This window comes from Leptonotus elevatus, chromosome 14, assembly GCF_054856555.1.
Source record: "Leptonotus elevatus isolate MCC_2025b chromosome 14, RoL_Lele_1.0, whole genome shotgun sequence".
In the NCBI taxonomy this organism is placed as follows: Eukaryota; Metazoa; Chordata; class Actinopteri; order Syngnathiformes; family Syngnathidae; genus Leptonotus; species Leptonotus elevatus.
In genome coordinates this window covers 19,393,085-19,408,565 of record NC_141252.1, presented here as the reverse complement: position 1 = coordinate 19,408,565, position 15,481 = coordinate 19,393,085, and the positions used below count along the sequence as shown (strand labels likewise).

Here is a 15,481-nt window from a genome sequence, read left to right as displayed (position 1 = left end):
ATCATAAGAATTCAACTAAATTATTTTGCATTTAAAATAGTGACATGTGAAAGCTTACCAGCAGCCAGCTCCGTCTCAAACGTCTGACGAGAAACAAAATGGTAATCTCGACCACCGAGCTCTACATCTCGCCGGCTCCGCGTTGTGTCTGCAACACACAGTCCCAGGTAGGCAATGCAGTACACACACACACAAATGTTGCACGCCCGTGTGTGTGTTGAAGTCTTACGAGGTACAGCAACAGCAAAGCGTTCTGGCTGGTTATTCAGAAGTCTCTGTCGAAGTTCCCCCTGCCCACAGCTGGTTGGACCAATCAATGCAATTGGCCGCTTCCTATTGGCTGGCTGGTGGTACAGTGCCATCTCCTCATAGGTCAGAATCTCTTCATCAACATCTAGGCCAGTTGGCAGAGGGCAGACAATAAACAATGGTTATATAGTGTTTCGTCTATGACATACTAATTGCATACAGCTTGTACCATCATTTTTTGGACTGTTGTTAAGCAGCTTCTTTCTCTTTCTCTTGTTCTTTTTTGCACACCATAACTTCCCTGAAAACAAAGACAATATGCAAAATGAGTGTTATCAGCCAAGCAATTTGCATATTTTATGGGGTATGTCTGCTCAATGATGTGTGACTCAATGATGGATAACAGTTTTTAAGGTTAAGTTCTTAAGTTTACGGATAGACCGATTATCAGTCGGGCTGATTATCGGTACCGATATTCGGCATTTTGACAAATATCGGTATCGGCCTAAAAAAAGAAAAAGTGACAGCCGATAAAAGAGCTATTTAAAACTGTGTTAACCACAGGGACCGAAATTTACAGTTAACTTTATAATAGATGCTGCTGACCCTAGGAACGCTCTGCACCTTTTGTGATTGTTTGAAATTATAACAAAGATAAGTAAAAGATACTGTATTTTGAAATTTTGAAAAACTATTTACTGGAGAAATTAATACGGAGCTAATTACTTAAGTTTTCATTTAAGTTTATAAAGGGCACACTGATGATCTTGGGAACTCCCTGAACTTTTTGTTAGAATTAAAGAAATAAAGAAATAAATAAAAACAAGTATGTCTATTGTGCAATTAAATAATTTAAAAAAAGAACATTTGGCAAATCTGAAATGGTCTTCAATATGTTCAGGACTGGAAATTGTATATATATATATAAAAAAAAAAAATTCACGCCAATATTTACTGCTCTCCAGTGCTTGCACATTTAGACCAGGCATGCCGCTTGGTGGTTAACCAGAAGAGCTGCTAACAAAAGTATTTTTTGCCATCCAGCATAATGGACATATCATTAAGGTATACTGTACATATGACTGTTACACTAAAAATGCAAGTAAATTAATGTAAAGCATTGGGATATGCATCGCCTTGAAGAACCTGTATTGGGATCCATATGTATCACGAAACGTATTGTATCGTGACCCCTGTATCGTGATACGTATCGTATCGTGAGGTTGTTGGCAATACCCAGCCCTATTTCCTGATCTGATAGTCAGTTGGTATACATGTATATCACTTAGCATAATGGCCATGGATATATTTGCAGTGTACAGTCAAAGGTGGGATTCAAACCCGTGACCTCCTGTTTCCTGGACAATGCACTTTACCAACTGAGCCACTGAGCAGTATCTGACAGGTGGTGATGATGATAGGTTTTATGTGTAGTGACCCTCTTGCCAATCAAAACAGGTCACCATGGTTACCTGTGGGTTGTTGTTTTGACGCGTGGTTCAATTACGAAAACTCACTCCAGTTTCGACTTCACAATGCTGATTTATTTTACTTACAGTTCGTTTCAATTTTGTTTACACTTGGACAGAAAACGTGAGTCCATAATGACACAACACGCCACCAACCACGGTCTAAAACTGTTTTTCTTCTACCACTGGTTACACACCTGAGACTCATCATCCAACTGATTAAGTAGTCTGAGGCCAGGGCAAATGGGCACCACTGCTTCCCCAAGTGGTGGGAGGTTTAACAAATAAACAAGTGAACAGAAATGGCTCTTACAGTATGTATGGAAGTGGGCGTGGAAAGTGGGATTTAGAAAAATTGCAATGTATGTCCAATTGAAAATGAATGGGGAAAAGTTTATATTTAACGTTAAATAGTGCAAATACTGTAAGTAATGTGGAATCAGATTATATATACCCCGGGAGGCGTGAATTTTTCAAGCAAGTTGAAATTTGAATGGTATAAATCGGAAGTATTATGTGGGAGTTGTTTCATGGCAAAAAAGTGTGAATAAAAGAAAAAAAATCACAATAACATACAGTTGAGGACAGAATTATTAGCCCCCCTACCAAAATGTCATTGTTTTTAAAGAATTTCCCAAATGCTTTTAATCAGAGCAGCAGCTTTTTAACACAGCCTTTGTAGACATCCTAGTTTCATTTTGGATGCTTACATTATATTAGTTTTGACGCAGAAATGAAAATATTCCACAAAAAACAAAAACTACCAGGGTCAAAATCATTAGCCCCACGAATCCTAATAGTCAATTGAACATCCTTTTAGCTGGATAACAGCCTGCAGTCGTTTGTTCTAGTTTTCAACAAATCTCTCACACTTCTTCAGAGGCCAGACCATTCTTTTTTGGCAAACCGCTCCTCCAGATTTGATGGATTTCTGGCATAGGCATTCTTCTTTAGGTCACCCCACATATTTTTAATGGGATTTAAGTCAGGGCTTTGTGCAGGCCACTCAATTACATCCACTTTGGTCTTCTGGAGATAGCTCTTCACCAAGAGAGTCGTATGTTTTGGTTCGTTCGTCATTTTGGAAGTTAAAACCATGACCCAGACCTAGGTTTACTGCTGACTGCTTAAGGGTTTCTTTCAAAATGTCCACATATTTTTCTTTGTTCACGGTTCCTTCCATCTTGACAAAATTTACAGTTGCAGATGCACTGAAGCATCCCCCACAGCATAATACTCGCACCACCGTATTTCATTGTGGGGACGGTAATTTTAATTTCTCCGCAGGGGTAATCCAAGGGTCCATACTGGGCCATTGCTCTTCAGTCTGTACATCAATGACCTTCCTTCCATCTGTGACAACGTGAATGTCGTGATGTAAGCGGCTGCCAGTTTTTTTTCCACCCACGGCTCCGATGCAAATTCTGTTGCAGCTAAACTATCTTGTGCAATGATTAAAGCAACTGTGTGGTTGAACAAGTCCCACCACACGCTGAACACAGAGAAGACTGTTTCTATGTACTTCTCAGACAAAACAATCACATATAATACCCCCACCCCCCCTCAAACATCTATGCTGATAGTTTCATGATTCGAAATGTTGAATAAGTCAAATACTTAGGTGTGTCCTTAAATCCCACACTTAAATTTAATAACCATGTTAAAGCGGTATGCCGTAAATTTAAATTTAACATTGCTACTTTTAAACACATCAGGAGCTCCTTATCTTTGGAAGCGGCAAAATTATAAAAAGGCTGGCTTCTTGAATACCAGTCCTGTGCACATTACTACTACTTGGGTACATGCTCATCAGACGATACCCTCATGGGTACCGTCTGATGGGTACAGCTAAAAGTATAACTGCTGTTGCTACAATAACTGCTACGATTACTACCTCAGTGACTTGTGCATTTTATGCTTGTTATAGATTTTTTAAATTGTTGTATTTTATAATCCCGCACTTTTTAAGACTTGTAATTTGATGTGTGTATTTGGCACTTTGCATGTTGTTCGTATGTAATTTTAACTTGCTCTTATCTTAATTTATGGGGACTACAGATGGAAACTAGCATTGTGCTAAATCTGGTGCAGCTATCTTCTTAATGTTACTGCACACTGTCCTTTTAATAAACAAACTCAAACTAAATTTAGAAATGGCGGCTATAATTAACACTAGAGGTAACAGCGTTTGACTCCAATAAATAAATAAATTAATTAAGGATTTGTTTGTTAAAAACATTAGACAGGGTAACTATATAATAGCTGCTTTCATAACATATCGAATAAAAAACGTAAAACCAAATTATTTTTAACTTTAAAAATATACATTTTTTCTTATTATAATGTTGAACTACAAAAGAGGATTAGGGCCAGTGAAGAGGAAAAAAAAGGTTGTCAGGATTCTGACTTTATTCTCAGCATTCTGTCTTTAAAATGAGAATTAAAAAAAAAAGATGAGAATTCTCACTTTATTCTCAGAATTCTGACTTTTTGACCCCCCCCCCCCCCCCACACACACACACAATTCATAGCTCTACGTCACAAAGTCAGAATTCTCACTTTAAAGTCAGAATTTTTAGATTTTTGTCAGTTCTTTAAAGTGAGAATCCTGCCAACCCATTTTTTCCTCTTCACTGGCCCTAATCCTCTTCCGTCCTGTGCAGAACTGTTTGATAAATTATTAAAAACTCTGAAAGCAAATGCTTTAATTAAGGTCAAAATTTAAATACAGGCCAATCTTCTATTTTGGTCAAATATTTTTTGATCTGACTGCATCGGAGTCAGTGCCTCACCATTCATGAACCTCACTGGTGTAAATACCTGAAAACATTTCATTTGCAAAATTCTGACATTGTCATGAAGACAAACCTGACTTCTCAGGCTCTTTGTCTTCTTCTATCGTCTGTTTCAAGGCTTCTCTCTGCTGCTGGAAACTCTTCCCTATTACAAAAACAAACAAGATTCAATACATCATAAACAGTAAAGATTTTTTATTAAAATTATTATTATTATTTTTTAAAGGACCTGGTACTAATCCAGCTAAAGGTTGATTATCTTCATCCCCATCCCTATATGCCTGCCACCAATTTGGGTCAGACTGGCTGATTATGTGGAGAATATCTCCTTTCTGGAAGGACAAGCCCAACTCTCTGCATGGCACGTAGGGGTCATCTGATGGGTCATAGTCAAAATGTGCTTTCACATGAACCTAAAGGAATCAAAGAGGAAGAGGAGAAAATGGGATGCAATTAGATTTTGTACAAATATTTTTTTTGTTATGACATATTTAGACTAATCAGCAATAGACTGTAGATGTCAGCACTGCTTCAGCACTTACTACATTCTCTTTGACTGGGGGAGGTTTGCTCTGAGTGCTCGGAATGAGTACAAAGGTCAGGAGGCCGTGCATGTCCGCCTGAAACAAAGACATTTTGCAAATTACTTTTGGATAGTGTGGTTGTTGTTTTGCACTTTTGCTGTGGAGCTCCAACAGAATAATTCCAACTTTAAGCATTTTTTTTTAATAATGCATGCCTTTTAACAGTACCATATATACGGTAACACAAACTTAAATACATCTAAAGAAATGCGGTAAATATTTTGTTCATTTGTGTATTCTTACTAGAATGTCAAAGACTTGGTTGACATCTTTCCCTTTTATTTCAATGCCATTTATTTCCAAAATTTCATCTCCTTCGGCTAAAAGTCCACTTCGTTCGGCTGCTCCGCCTCGAACAATCCTACTGATAATCACACTCTCCATTTCATTACGGACCGTCGCCCCCTGCAGAAAAAAAACAGACAGACCAGGTGTGAGATGACAGCTGCCACATTTTTTGCATACATACGCACAGTGACCAGTCAGGTCAGAAAAAAAAGTAGGGCATGACTGATATGCATTTTTTGAGGCAGACGCAGATTTTTTTTCCTGCCAATTATTTCAAAATGTATATTTAATGCATAAAATTTCCCCCCCACCCAATTCCATTTCAATGGGTGGCACAAACTTTCGCTATTAAGATTCTCTACTTTGAATGACAAGTCCATAGTATGACCTTATCAACAAATTTCATGAAGTATACAAGGTTATTGTATGGATTTATGTGTCAATAATAAAACAATTTTTACTTGTTTACAACTGCTGCAAAGCATTAACCTTTTCTTTTATATATTTTTATCTTGTGTTACTTTCACAAGTACTGGGCTAACTTGAATCCTCGGGGATTGTATTTCGTGCCATGTCATGTGGAAATGTGTGTTAACACAAAAAAAATAAAATCCTTGGGTGTTTGCATCCTTGAATTTTGAGAAAAAGTCTTTGAATGCTTGAAATATCAACTTTAAATATAACTTGAAAGGACAATGACAAAATAGAAAAATGCGTAAGTGAAATAAAAATAGGATAAACTAAACTATTAGCAACTGAAAAAAACAGTAAGAACAAATACTGACTGTTCTTACACATTTTGGCCTCTTGGGGCAGTGTGCCTGCATCCATGGTGTACACACTTAAAGTGAGTACAGAAGAGAGTTGTGATTGAATTCTATTAAAATAACTTGTTAGCATTTGAAAGGGACCCTCCCTTCACTTTTAGCATTAGCGTTAAGCTAACGATGTTTTAAAAACAAAGCATGTTTTGTATTTAAATATACAGTGGATGTAATTCTTATCGCCGTGTGTTTTACAGTTAACTCCAACTGGGGTGTCATTAAACAATTTAAAGGACGCTTAGGGATAACAGAATAAGAATAACCAGAATAACATACGCCTCACACTTGCTAGTTGCTAATGCCACGCAAGCAAAATGGTGCATTCAGGGTACTTTCACAGCGTCCGAAACTTCGGTTTTCTTCGATGATAACCTTTTAGGGGAAAATAATCGGCCGATTGTTTTGGCTGATGTTTGAAGGGCAATAATCAGTCGATTATAATCGGCGGCCTATTAATAAAAATAAAAAAAGTCAAGTCAAGTCAAAAAGGCATCATTATTGTAATTAGAAACAAAATAAATGTTAAACACGAAGACAATACAGTAGACCTATTTGATATTACAAATCACAGATCAGAAATTCAAATCAGAGTTATAATATTGCATCTGTTTGTATATCACTTGTCTTACCAGTGGTATGTCTCGGGCCTTCTCTATCTGAACAACTTTTACAGTCTCTCCTCCCCATTGTGTCAGTGTCTCTGTTTGGCTGGTCAGTGGTTCCAGTTCCATTTCTTTCTCTGCTATGCTGTCATGTGCCAACAGCAAAGACTGCAGCATAAAGACACGGACATTCCATAGGAACTTACTCACAACAAATACCAAATTACTATTTTCTTAACTTGTTGATAGAGTTTAAGAAGGTATGAGTCTTCACCTGGAAGTGAATGTCTGACAGGAGACTGCAGAGTTCCAGTCCTTCTTTGTTCTGACTTGTTTGGCAGAGATTTCTGACCTGAATCAACAACATTGATGCAAAATAAACACAAAAGTGTAAGCAAGACAATGGGAAAATTTCTTCCTTGAATTATGACTTAGACTTTTGCAGCCACACTAACACACAGACTAAATTGTTTGTGTTTACATTATTAGGCATTTGAAGCTTTTTTGAGTAATTGAGTATAGTGATCCATACAGTAGATCTGTTTAGTTGACAAAAATGTCTGTTGAGTGCTAGGTTCAGATCGAACACGAAATATCGGGTCACCCCGTGTGTCTATCGCAATCGCAAGGCAATTAAAAAAAAGCGTTTTTTTAAATGATCAATTTTTTTTTGCAGTGAATTAAACTTTTTAATGACCATGTGACACCCCACTTTATGATTTTTAAGTTTTCCTGAACTTGTATGCCGAAACATTTCTCTATGTTATTATGGAAGGAGACTCTTTTTCAATGGAGAAGCTGTAGTCCTCCCTCACTTAAGAGTAATACATAGTTGTGTGTGTGTGTGTGTTTTTAAGTGTTTTATTTCTTTATAAAAGTGTCTTCACTTAAGTCTATATTGAATTATATTTAACGTGTAAATTAATTTTGGGTCTGAAAAAGATTATTACATTTCCATCCGTGCTCATGACCCAAAATTATACACTATGGCAAGCATGCTGTTAGTCAGTAGGTAACTATTGAATTACATGTGGGTCTTGCATTAATGACCAACAAACAAAGAATTATTGCATTACAAGTGCATTACCCCTAGAGCAGGGGTTGGGAACCCTGGTCCTCAAAAGTCACTGTCCTGCCTGTTTTTGATGTCTCCCTCTTCCAGTACAGCTGACTCAAATGATCAGCTCATTATCAAGCTCTGTAGAAGCTTGAGAACAATCCTGTTGATCAAATCAGGTGTGTTGGAGGGAAACAAATATCTAATGTAACATTAAAAAAATAGGCAGGACAGTGGCTCTCGAGGACCAGGCTTCCTTACCCATGCCCTAGAGCAGAGGTGGGCATCAAGGGCCGGAGTCCTGCAGGTTTTGCATGTTGCCCTTCTCCAACACAGCTGGTATATGATCAGCTCATCAGCAAGCTCTGCATAAGCCTGATAACGATCCTGTTGATTGGAATCAGCTTGTGTTGGAATTGAGAAACCTCCAAAACCTGCAGGAACCTGCCCCTGAGGACCGAGATTGCCCACCTCTGCCCTAGAATGATGTTATGATGTGGGACTAAGAGTTTTTATGACGGATTTCAGCTAATGCTGTGCGACAGGACGTTTAGTAAACCTCACTCCCCGATGCCTTCGGAGCTGCACTTTCCAGTAGGCTACAAGTCTGGGCGTTTAGCTAGGTTGTGCTACAATGTAGTCAGTAAATTTCCCTCCCTGATGCCTTCAGAGCTGTACAAGGCGGTGGCTTAGGAGCTTGGACCTTATGCTCTCAAGCTGTGGTCGTGGGGTCAAGTGCAAGATGATCATCAGTTACACATTACCTCCAGTGCCAGCTGCAGTGCCTGGTGTGTTTGCGGGTATGGGGGAGAGGGTCTGTGCATGCTGTTGGCCACAGCATTATGGATCTTGAGTGCAGACTGGAAATCCGACTAGACACAAACATTTAGCGACAGAAATGGGTAAAAACAAGAGCAAACATCTGCCAACTATTATGTCCAGGTTTGTACAACAGACAGGCAAGTTTGAATTTAGAGTAGTGCGCCATCAGTGTAGTACCACATTGTGCCGTTGAGGTTTACTGGAAGACATGCTGCTGATGATGAATTTTTTTTTTTGATGCTTACATTTATTGTTAACAACAGGTAATTAACTCCTTCACTCCCAGCCATTTCACTGAAGCAACCCCCTTCGCGCTCGGCTATTTTACTGGATTTTGACTGATTTTGCAAGGCCCACAGAATATTGTGTTCTATTGCTACAAAAACATGGAACCTACCAAAATAAAAATTATCTTCCTTCATTAGGAAAAAAAGTATTTTTCTATCCGTTTTGCAGCATTATTCACAAATCTGTTTAAAACAGTGGAGAAAGAACTTTTTGCAACATGGTGCTGGTTGATCGCTTATACTCTGCTGCCACCTGCTGGCCGTTTTTTGTAATAACTACCATTGCTTCAAGCATTCTCTTCAGCTCAGAGCCTGCATCGAAGCCTTCTGTATGCTATAGCGTTAAAACCTGGGACAGTTTTTAACTGTGTGTGTGTGTGTGTGTGTGTTTTTTAACAGTGTTGAATTCTTTGTTTTATGAGTCTGTGTTTTAGTAAACCTAATATTGAGAAAGAAACAGCTTCAAGCAAGAACAATTTGTTTATCTTTGGAGATTTGTGTAAATGACAAATTGAGGCCAGGAGCCAAGGAATACTTTTAAAAGAGGAAAATTATTAAAAAGTGTTTCATTAAAAAAAAAAAAATCTCTATAATGTCAGATTTGCACCTTGTGAGTGGGTCTAAAACAAACGGGGATCAATGTATGAGAAATGTGTATACATTTTAAAAGTGCTTAATTGAGTTTTAGATTGATCCAAGCAAGTTCTCTCTACAGTTAGGAATTATACTTTAAATTAAATTATCACGTGAAGAATTACAAGAGTAGAAACAAAAACTATAAGCACCAACTTTAATGTACTCTACTAGGTTTCACTGAACTTAACTATCCTACTTGAAGTGATAATATGGGAGAAGGAAGACAAACATGGCCATTTAATTTTCATGGACCTCAGATTTAATCTACATGAAGACAGGGGACCAAAATGTAGAGAATTTCATGCATTTGATTACTCGCTGTTGGGGGCGGAGCTACTGCAAGTCAAAAGAACCTGGATGTTTTTCCCTCCTTGAAACCTTATTTCCACTGAATGTGGAACATGGCGCACCAATGTTTTTGAAAGTCAGAGCTACTTCTTGGGTACTGATGTGAAAGGCTACCAGTTTGACACAAGCTTGTGAAATAACAAATTTACCCAAATTACATTTATACAGTATGTTTGTATTAAAATTTATGTTTATTTACATAAAGACACTGCTCATGTTTAATATTTCTCACAGTTATTAGGAAACAAAAATATAATAATGCAGCACTTTATTTCTATAAATCTCTGCTAGCGTTCACACGTTCTAATAATCACTTCTACAACATTGATAGAAAATAATGTCCCTTCACTAATGAGCTATGTTTAGAACAGGCCTGTTGGTTAATCATGTATTCCTCAGGGGCTACCTGGCGCCCGGTGGCATCACGTTGGTGACCCCTGTATTAGGGTCCTGCAGCAAGAGCAAATGTTTGAACTTCAACCTCACACTCCCCGATCTCAAAACACAATTAAAATGTGCCTTCTGTTCTTAAAGGACTAAAAGATCAGTTTCATGGCGTAAAGCAGTGTACAAAGTAACATAATATCACTGTTAGTTATCAGCTTTTGATACAAACCACGCAATAAACAAAAATATTCCCGAGTTTAACTGAACTATCTTCGATAGCAAAAATCTATGGCAATGACTGTTCCAAAATCTCCATATGTAGGAACTATCCTTATTGAACTTGACCAAGTGTTCTTCTTTAAATGCCCAATCTTTTACCTTGTTAAGTAGTGCAAGAACCAGCTCTATGTCATTCTGACTCTGCTGGTCGGACAGACAGCCCCGGACCTGCTTCAGTGAGAGCAGCAATTCCTCCAACTCTGCAGAAAATAACATTGATATTACAATTCATAGCTTCTACCATCTAAACTTCTTGCCCAAGGGCATAATGAGAATATTGCCTTGCACTGGCTTCACAGTAATTGAAAAATGCTTTTGTCCCATTTCCTAGTGAAGAGTAGAGCATGTATAAACATTACAGTCCCCAAGAGATTTAATTAAGTTGCTTCCAGGAGTCTCTCATGTCTGTCTCTCCCTCCCTGTGGAATTCCCTCCCACATGTTCTTCCGTACATTCCTTTCACTCCAAGCTTTGCTTCCTCTTCTACAGCTCACCCTTTTCACTAACAGGTCCATTGATGTATGCTCCAAAAGTGAAATAAATGCCACTTCTAATACTTTATTTATACTGAAATGTTGTCATACCAAGCAAAGTGTGCCGACTGCCGAGCGGCGGTTGCTGTGACGTGTACGTGTCCTGCAGGAATGTGGGGTTGTCAATGCCAATGTGGGGATTCTGGGAGAGCTTCTTCAGTCTGAGTGAGGCATTCAGATCTAGCTGCCGACCCTCCTCCTCTCGACGGCGACGCAGGTCCTCCTAGCAAACACACAAGTCAAGGACGCACGTGAGACTATGAGACGTTTGGCTGCCAATTGGCAAAGTTTCTCTACAAACAAAGCAAATATAATACCAAATACTGTCAGAAAAAAGAACATTTATGTACTGAACAAGGATGGAATGACCAATATCCTCAGTTTTTATTCTCGTCAGGGTCCGTCTTAGTCATGAAAGATACTGTAAAAATAGAAACTATATTTTTCGGTAAAATCTTTAGTGCATGCAACCATATGGTGTGTTTGCATACCTGGTGTTGTCTTATTCTCTCCAGTTGAGCAGATCGGCGGACTGGCAATGTCCGGCTCCCGAGTTCTCCTGGGCAGTCGACGGCCATTTCCCTGTGCTGCTGTCCTACCCTGAGCTCTTCATCTCCTCCTCTTCCTCCTCCCTCGCCAGCAACATGGCCATTCAGATGAGAGGTGGTCATCCCTCACACACTTAGAGCCACAAACGTGTACAACTACAGATTTCAGGGTTGCCCAGTTATATCACTTTATAAGGATTTCTAGGAGGGTAGCTCAGTAAACATGGCAGCCATGTTACCTGCACCTAGTGGAGAAAGCAAACGCACCAAAAGTTTAACTTGTGCATACTTTTTTTTTTTTTTAATGTTTAAATACAGTGGGGCACACAAATGTTTAGTCAGCTACCATGTGCAAGTTCACCCACTTCAAATAAAAACAGAAATAGAGAATGTGAAAATGTGGTGCGGCCGTAGCTCAGAAGTCATCCAGTAAACGAAGGGTTGGTTGCTCGAATCCTGCTCTAGCCAAAACGTGTCGTCTTGTCCTTGGGCAAGACACTTCACCCACTTTGCCTCCAGTGTACGGCTGGGTGTGAATGTTTTGGTGGTGGTCGGAGAGGATGTAGGCGCATACTGGCAGCCACGCTTCCATCAGACCACAACCAGAGCATGAATGTGCGAATGTATGAATAATGTATTCATTGTGAAGCGTCTTTGAGTGCTCAAAAAAGTACTATATAATACTGATGCATTATTATTTTATTTTTTATATTGTGGAAATCACGCAAGATTTTCAGATCTCTGCCATAATTTTAAGTTGGAGAACTTGCACAATCGGTGGCTGAATAACTAAATACATTTTTTCAGATTATTTTCTTTAAGTGGAAGTCAATCCGCCCAAAATTCTTTACATTAATATATTGTATGCAACCCCGACAAGTCTTAAACATGATATTCTGATTAATCTTGCGTTTGTGAAATATCAATTAAGCAAAATTCACCTGTTTTTATCCATGCACTAAAGGTTGCCTAATCCCTGAGCAATTGTGATGTAATTTTCAGTGGACAGCAAGTGGCAACCTGGCCACCCGCTGAGATGGATGAAAATTATATGTATATCAGTAATTTCAAGTGAAAATCCATCCCTACAGTTAGGGCTGGACGATTAATAGAAATTTAAATGATTTCAATTTTGGATTCTCTCGATCTGTAAAACATAATAATAAAAGAAAAACGATTTATGTGCCGGATGGCGTGGTGCATTTACAAGTTCCCTATGTTGTGAAAGTACCCTTGCAAGGCCGGAGCGAATCAATGTGATTCTGCCGTCACTAAGCATCCTTTAAGCTGTTTAATGACACATCAATTGGAGTTAACTGTAAAACTAAACACACAACAAGAAAACTTACATCCACTGTATATTTAAATACAAAACATGCTTTGTTTTTAACACATTGCGAGCCTTGCGCTAATGCTACAGTGAATAGAGGAACCCATTCAAATGCTAACAAAAATGAGCAACAACTCGGGGGTGATGTTCCTTCAAATAATGAATATTCTTGCTGTGGAAACGTATGCCCACAGATAAGATAACATTAATCACTTGTGTAAATTATCCCAATCTGTGAAAAAAGACTTAATTTAATAGAATTCAATCAAAATCGTTCTTTTGTTGTGCGTACACCATGGATGCATGGCACCACGCTGCCCCCAAGAGGCCAAATCGTGCAGGAGCACCCAGTATTTGTTTTCAATTGTTATTTTAGTATATTCTTATTTTATTTTATTACTCCATTTAATTTCTCACTGTCCTTTTAAGTCATATTTAAAAAGCTGAGTTTTCTTTATCACAGCTACAACATTAAGTTTAATCTGCTGTCTCTCACCAGCAGAGCTGTAAATTTACGTGTGTACGCACACACAATGCTCAGATCCCATGGTGCAGGAGTGAGGAATGCCAGGCAGTTCTAGGAACAAAATTCCACGGCTGGGGGGAGGTATGTGTGTATACAAGACCATGTATTTGTGTGATCAACACACACATACCTTACAATATTTACACAAAGGGTGGGACTTTTTGGAGTGTTAGTATGATTAAAACTTTACCAGGACCGTTACCAGTACCGTACTGTGATATTTAGTGGGCATAAATGACTTGATACTATCATTTTAAAGGACTGGTAGTAGACATGTTCCGATCGATTGGCCACCGATCATGATCTGCCGATATTCCTGAAAAAGTATGTGATTGGAATAATTGATCAAAGCCTTTTATTCCCGATCAAAAACCCTATGATCCGCAGGTCATGCTTTGCAGCCTGCCTGGCCTGAGAGACCAGACTCAGGGCAATTGCGGTAAATCTTCTTCCGTCCCCCTCTCCCCTCGCTTTACACAGCAGGCGGCCCGCTGCCCCGTACGCACGCGGCAACACAGCGACTCGAGAGCGATGAATTCACACCGACTGCGGAGCGGTTTCTGTACGGCATCCGTATGGACTGCAATTCACACCGAATGCGTTACAAGAGCTGTACGTGTCGGAAAATCTGCACTTGTGAAACCACAAGATTCCCCAGGGTTCACGCTGGACAGTTGAGTTCACGCAATAACAACCGTGTATATATAACGTTACTGGTAAACAATAGCCACGCTTTTCTGTCGTCACATCAATATGCTTTTTGGACATTATTTCTGGCACTTCTACCATGGGTAAGTACGTTTTGTGTTTAAATAGTGTTTTGTCATTTTTTATTTATTTTGAGCTTGTTTTTTGTCTTTCAAAATGTCTGACTCATGTCAAGCTAAGTAGTTAGCCAGCTTCCGTCCTAAAAAAACGAGTTCCCAAACTGTTTTATTTTGAAATATAACGGAGCTACCTTGATGCCGACACCTGAGTTCTTGTTTGGCTCGTATTTTGTATTTTATATTCAGTAGGGTATTCAAAAAAAAACCTGCATCACCCCCATATCAGAATGGTTCGACCCAACTTGTCTTTTGCCACCTAGATTTACCGGTCAATCACTTGAAAACTTTATTTACAATTCCGAACATTCATTGTAAAGACCTCAAAAGTCTCATCAAAATTTGGGACCACCTTTATTGTGGCAACAAATAACATTGCTGATAACAAATATTTTATACTATATTAATATACTTATAACCTTAATGCTCACTCCTCATGACGGACATACACTGTAACAGAAGTAAATTCACTTCTGGTTCTGTTTAGCAAGTACGATTTTCTCTCCAGGCTTCAGACACTTATTAATTTGCCTGCAATTTTGCTATTCAAAGGTGGATGTTTTCCCACTTTACCCCGGCTCTAGCCAGATGTCTGTGATAAGTGGACCCCGTCACCAAGCACTTAATTCCTGGATTAAACATGCTCGACGAGTCAATTTTAGGTTATTTTAGCAATTAGCATGGCTCTTCCATCTTTTCTCATCACCCCTTTTGTGAGACTTTTCAGAAATGTAGTTTCTTTATGATTACTAACTTTGGAGGAACTCCACAGCGTGTTTATGTGCACCAGAAGCCAGCCAAAGCTTGTTGCTAGCTATCTGCTGTGGCATAAATTGCACAGAGCATCCCTAGACCTCTGACTACCCGCAGTAGGTGACGCTTATTTTGAACCTTGCGACCCAGTTGGAGCTTATTGTAAAACTAAACAACAAATGGATTGCATTGGTTATTAATATACAAATATGCTTTGTTTTAAAAACATTGCCAGTGTATTATAAACCAGAGAAGCACAAAAACTATGGAGCGTAACCTCGCGTAGTTGTCATAAAATTACAATTTTTGTGTTTTAAATGAACATGTTTGACTTGGAGAT

At 38.8% G+C, this 15,481-nt stretch overlaps 1 protein-coding gene across 1 annotated transcript in view; it reads right to left on the bottom strand.

Annotated features, from left to right (window-relative positions):
* The window catches only part of pals1a (protein associated with LIN7 1, MAGUK p55 family member a), a 30,308-nt gene that overhangs the window by 2,396 nt on the left and 12,431 nt on the right, over nucleotides 1-15,481 (bottom strand). Inside the window, exons 2-14 of the mRNA XM_086094322.1 lie at nucleotides 11,652-11,953; nucleotides 11,212-11,383; nucleotides 10,727-10,827; nucleotides 8,633-8,740; nucleotides 7,086-7,163; nucleotides 6,839-6,979; nucleotides 5,341-5,502; nucleotides 5,056-5,133; nucleotides 4,743-4,926; nucleotides 4,587-4,658; nucleotides 479-550; nucleotides 230-394; nucleotides 59-148 (exon numbers count right to left, since the gene is read on the bottom strand). Of these exons, the coding sequence (XP_085950448.1) occupies nucleotides 59-148; nucleotides 230-394; nucleotides 479-550; nucleotides 4,587-4,658; nucleotides 4,743-4,926; nucleotides 5,056-5,133; nucleotides 5,341-5,502; nucleotides 6,839-6,979; nucleotides 7,086-7,163; nucleotides 8,633-8,740; nucleotides 10,727-10,827; nucleotides 11,212-11,383; nucleotides 11,652-11,831 (1,603 nt within the window). The 5' untranslated portion in view covers nucleotides 11,832-11,953. The remainder of the gene's footprint in view (nucleotides 1-58; nucleotides 149-229; nucleotides 395-478; nucleotides 551-4,586; nucleotides 4,659-4,742; nucleotides 4,927-5,055; nucleotides 5,134-5,340; nucleotides 5,503-6,838; nucleotides 6,980-7,085; nucleotides 7,164-8,632; nucleotides 8,741-10,726; nucleotides 10,828-11,211; nucleotides 11,384-11,651; nucleotides 11,954-15,481) is intronic.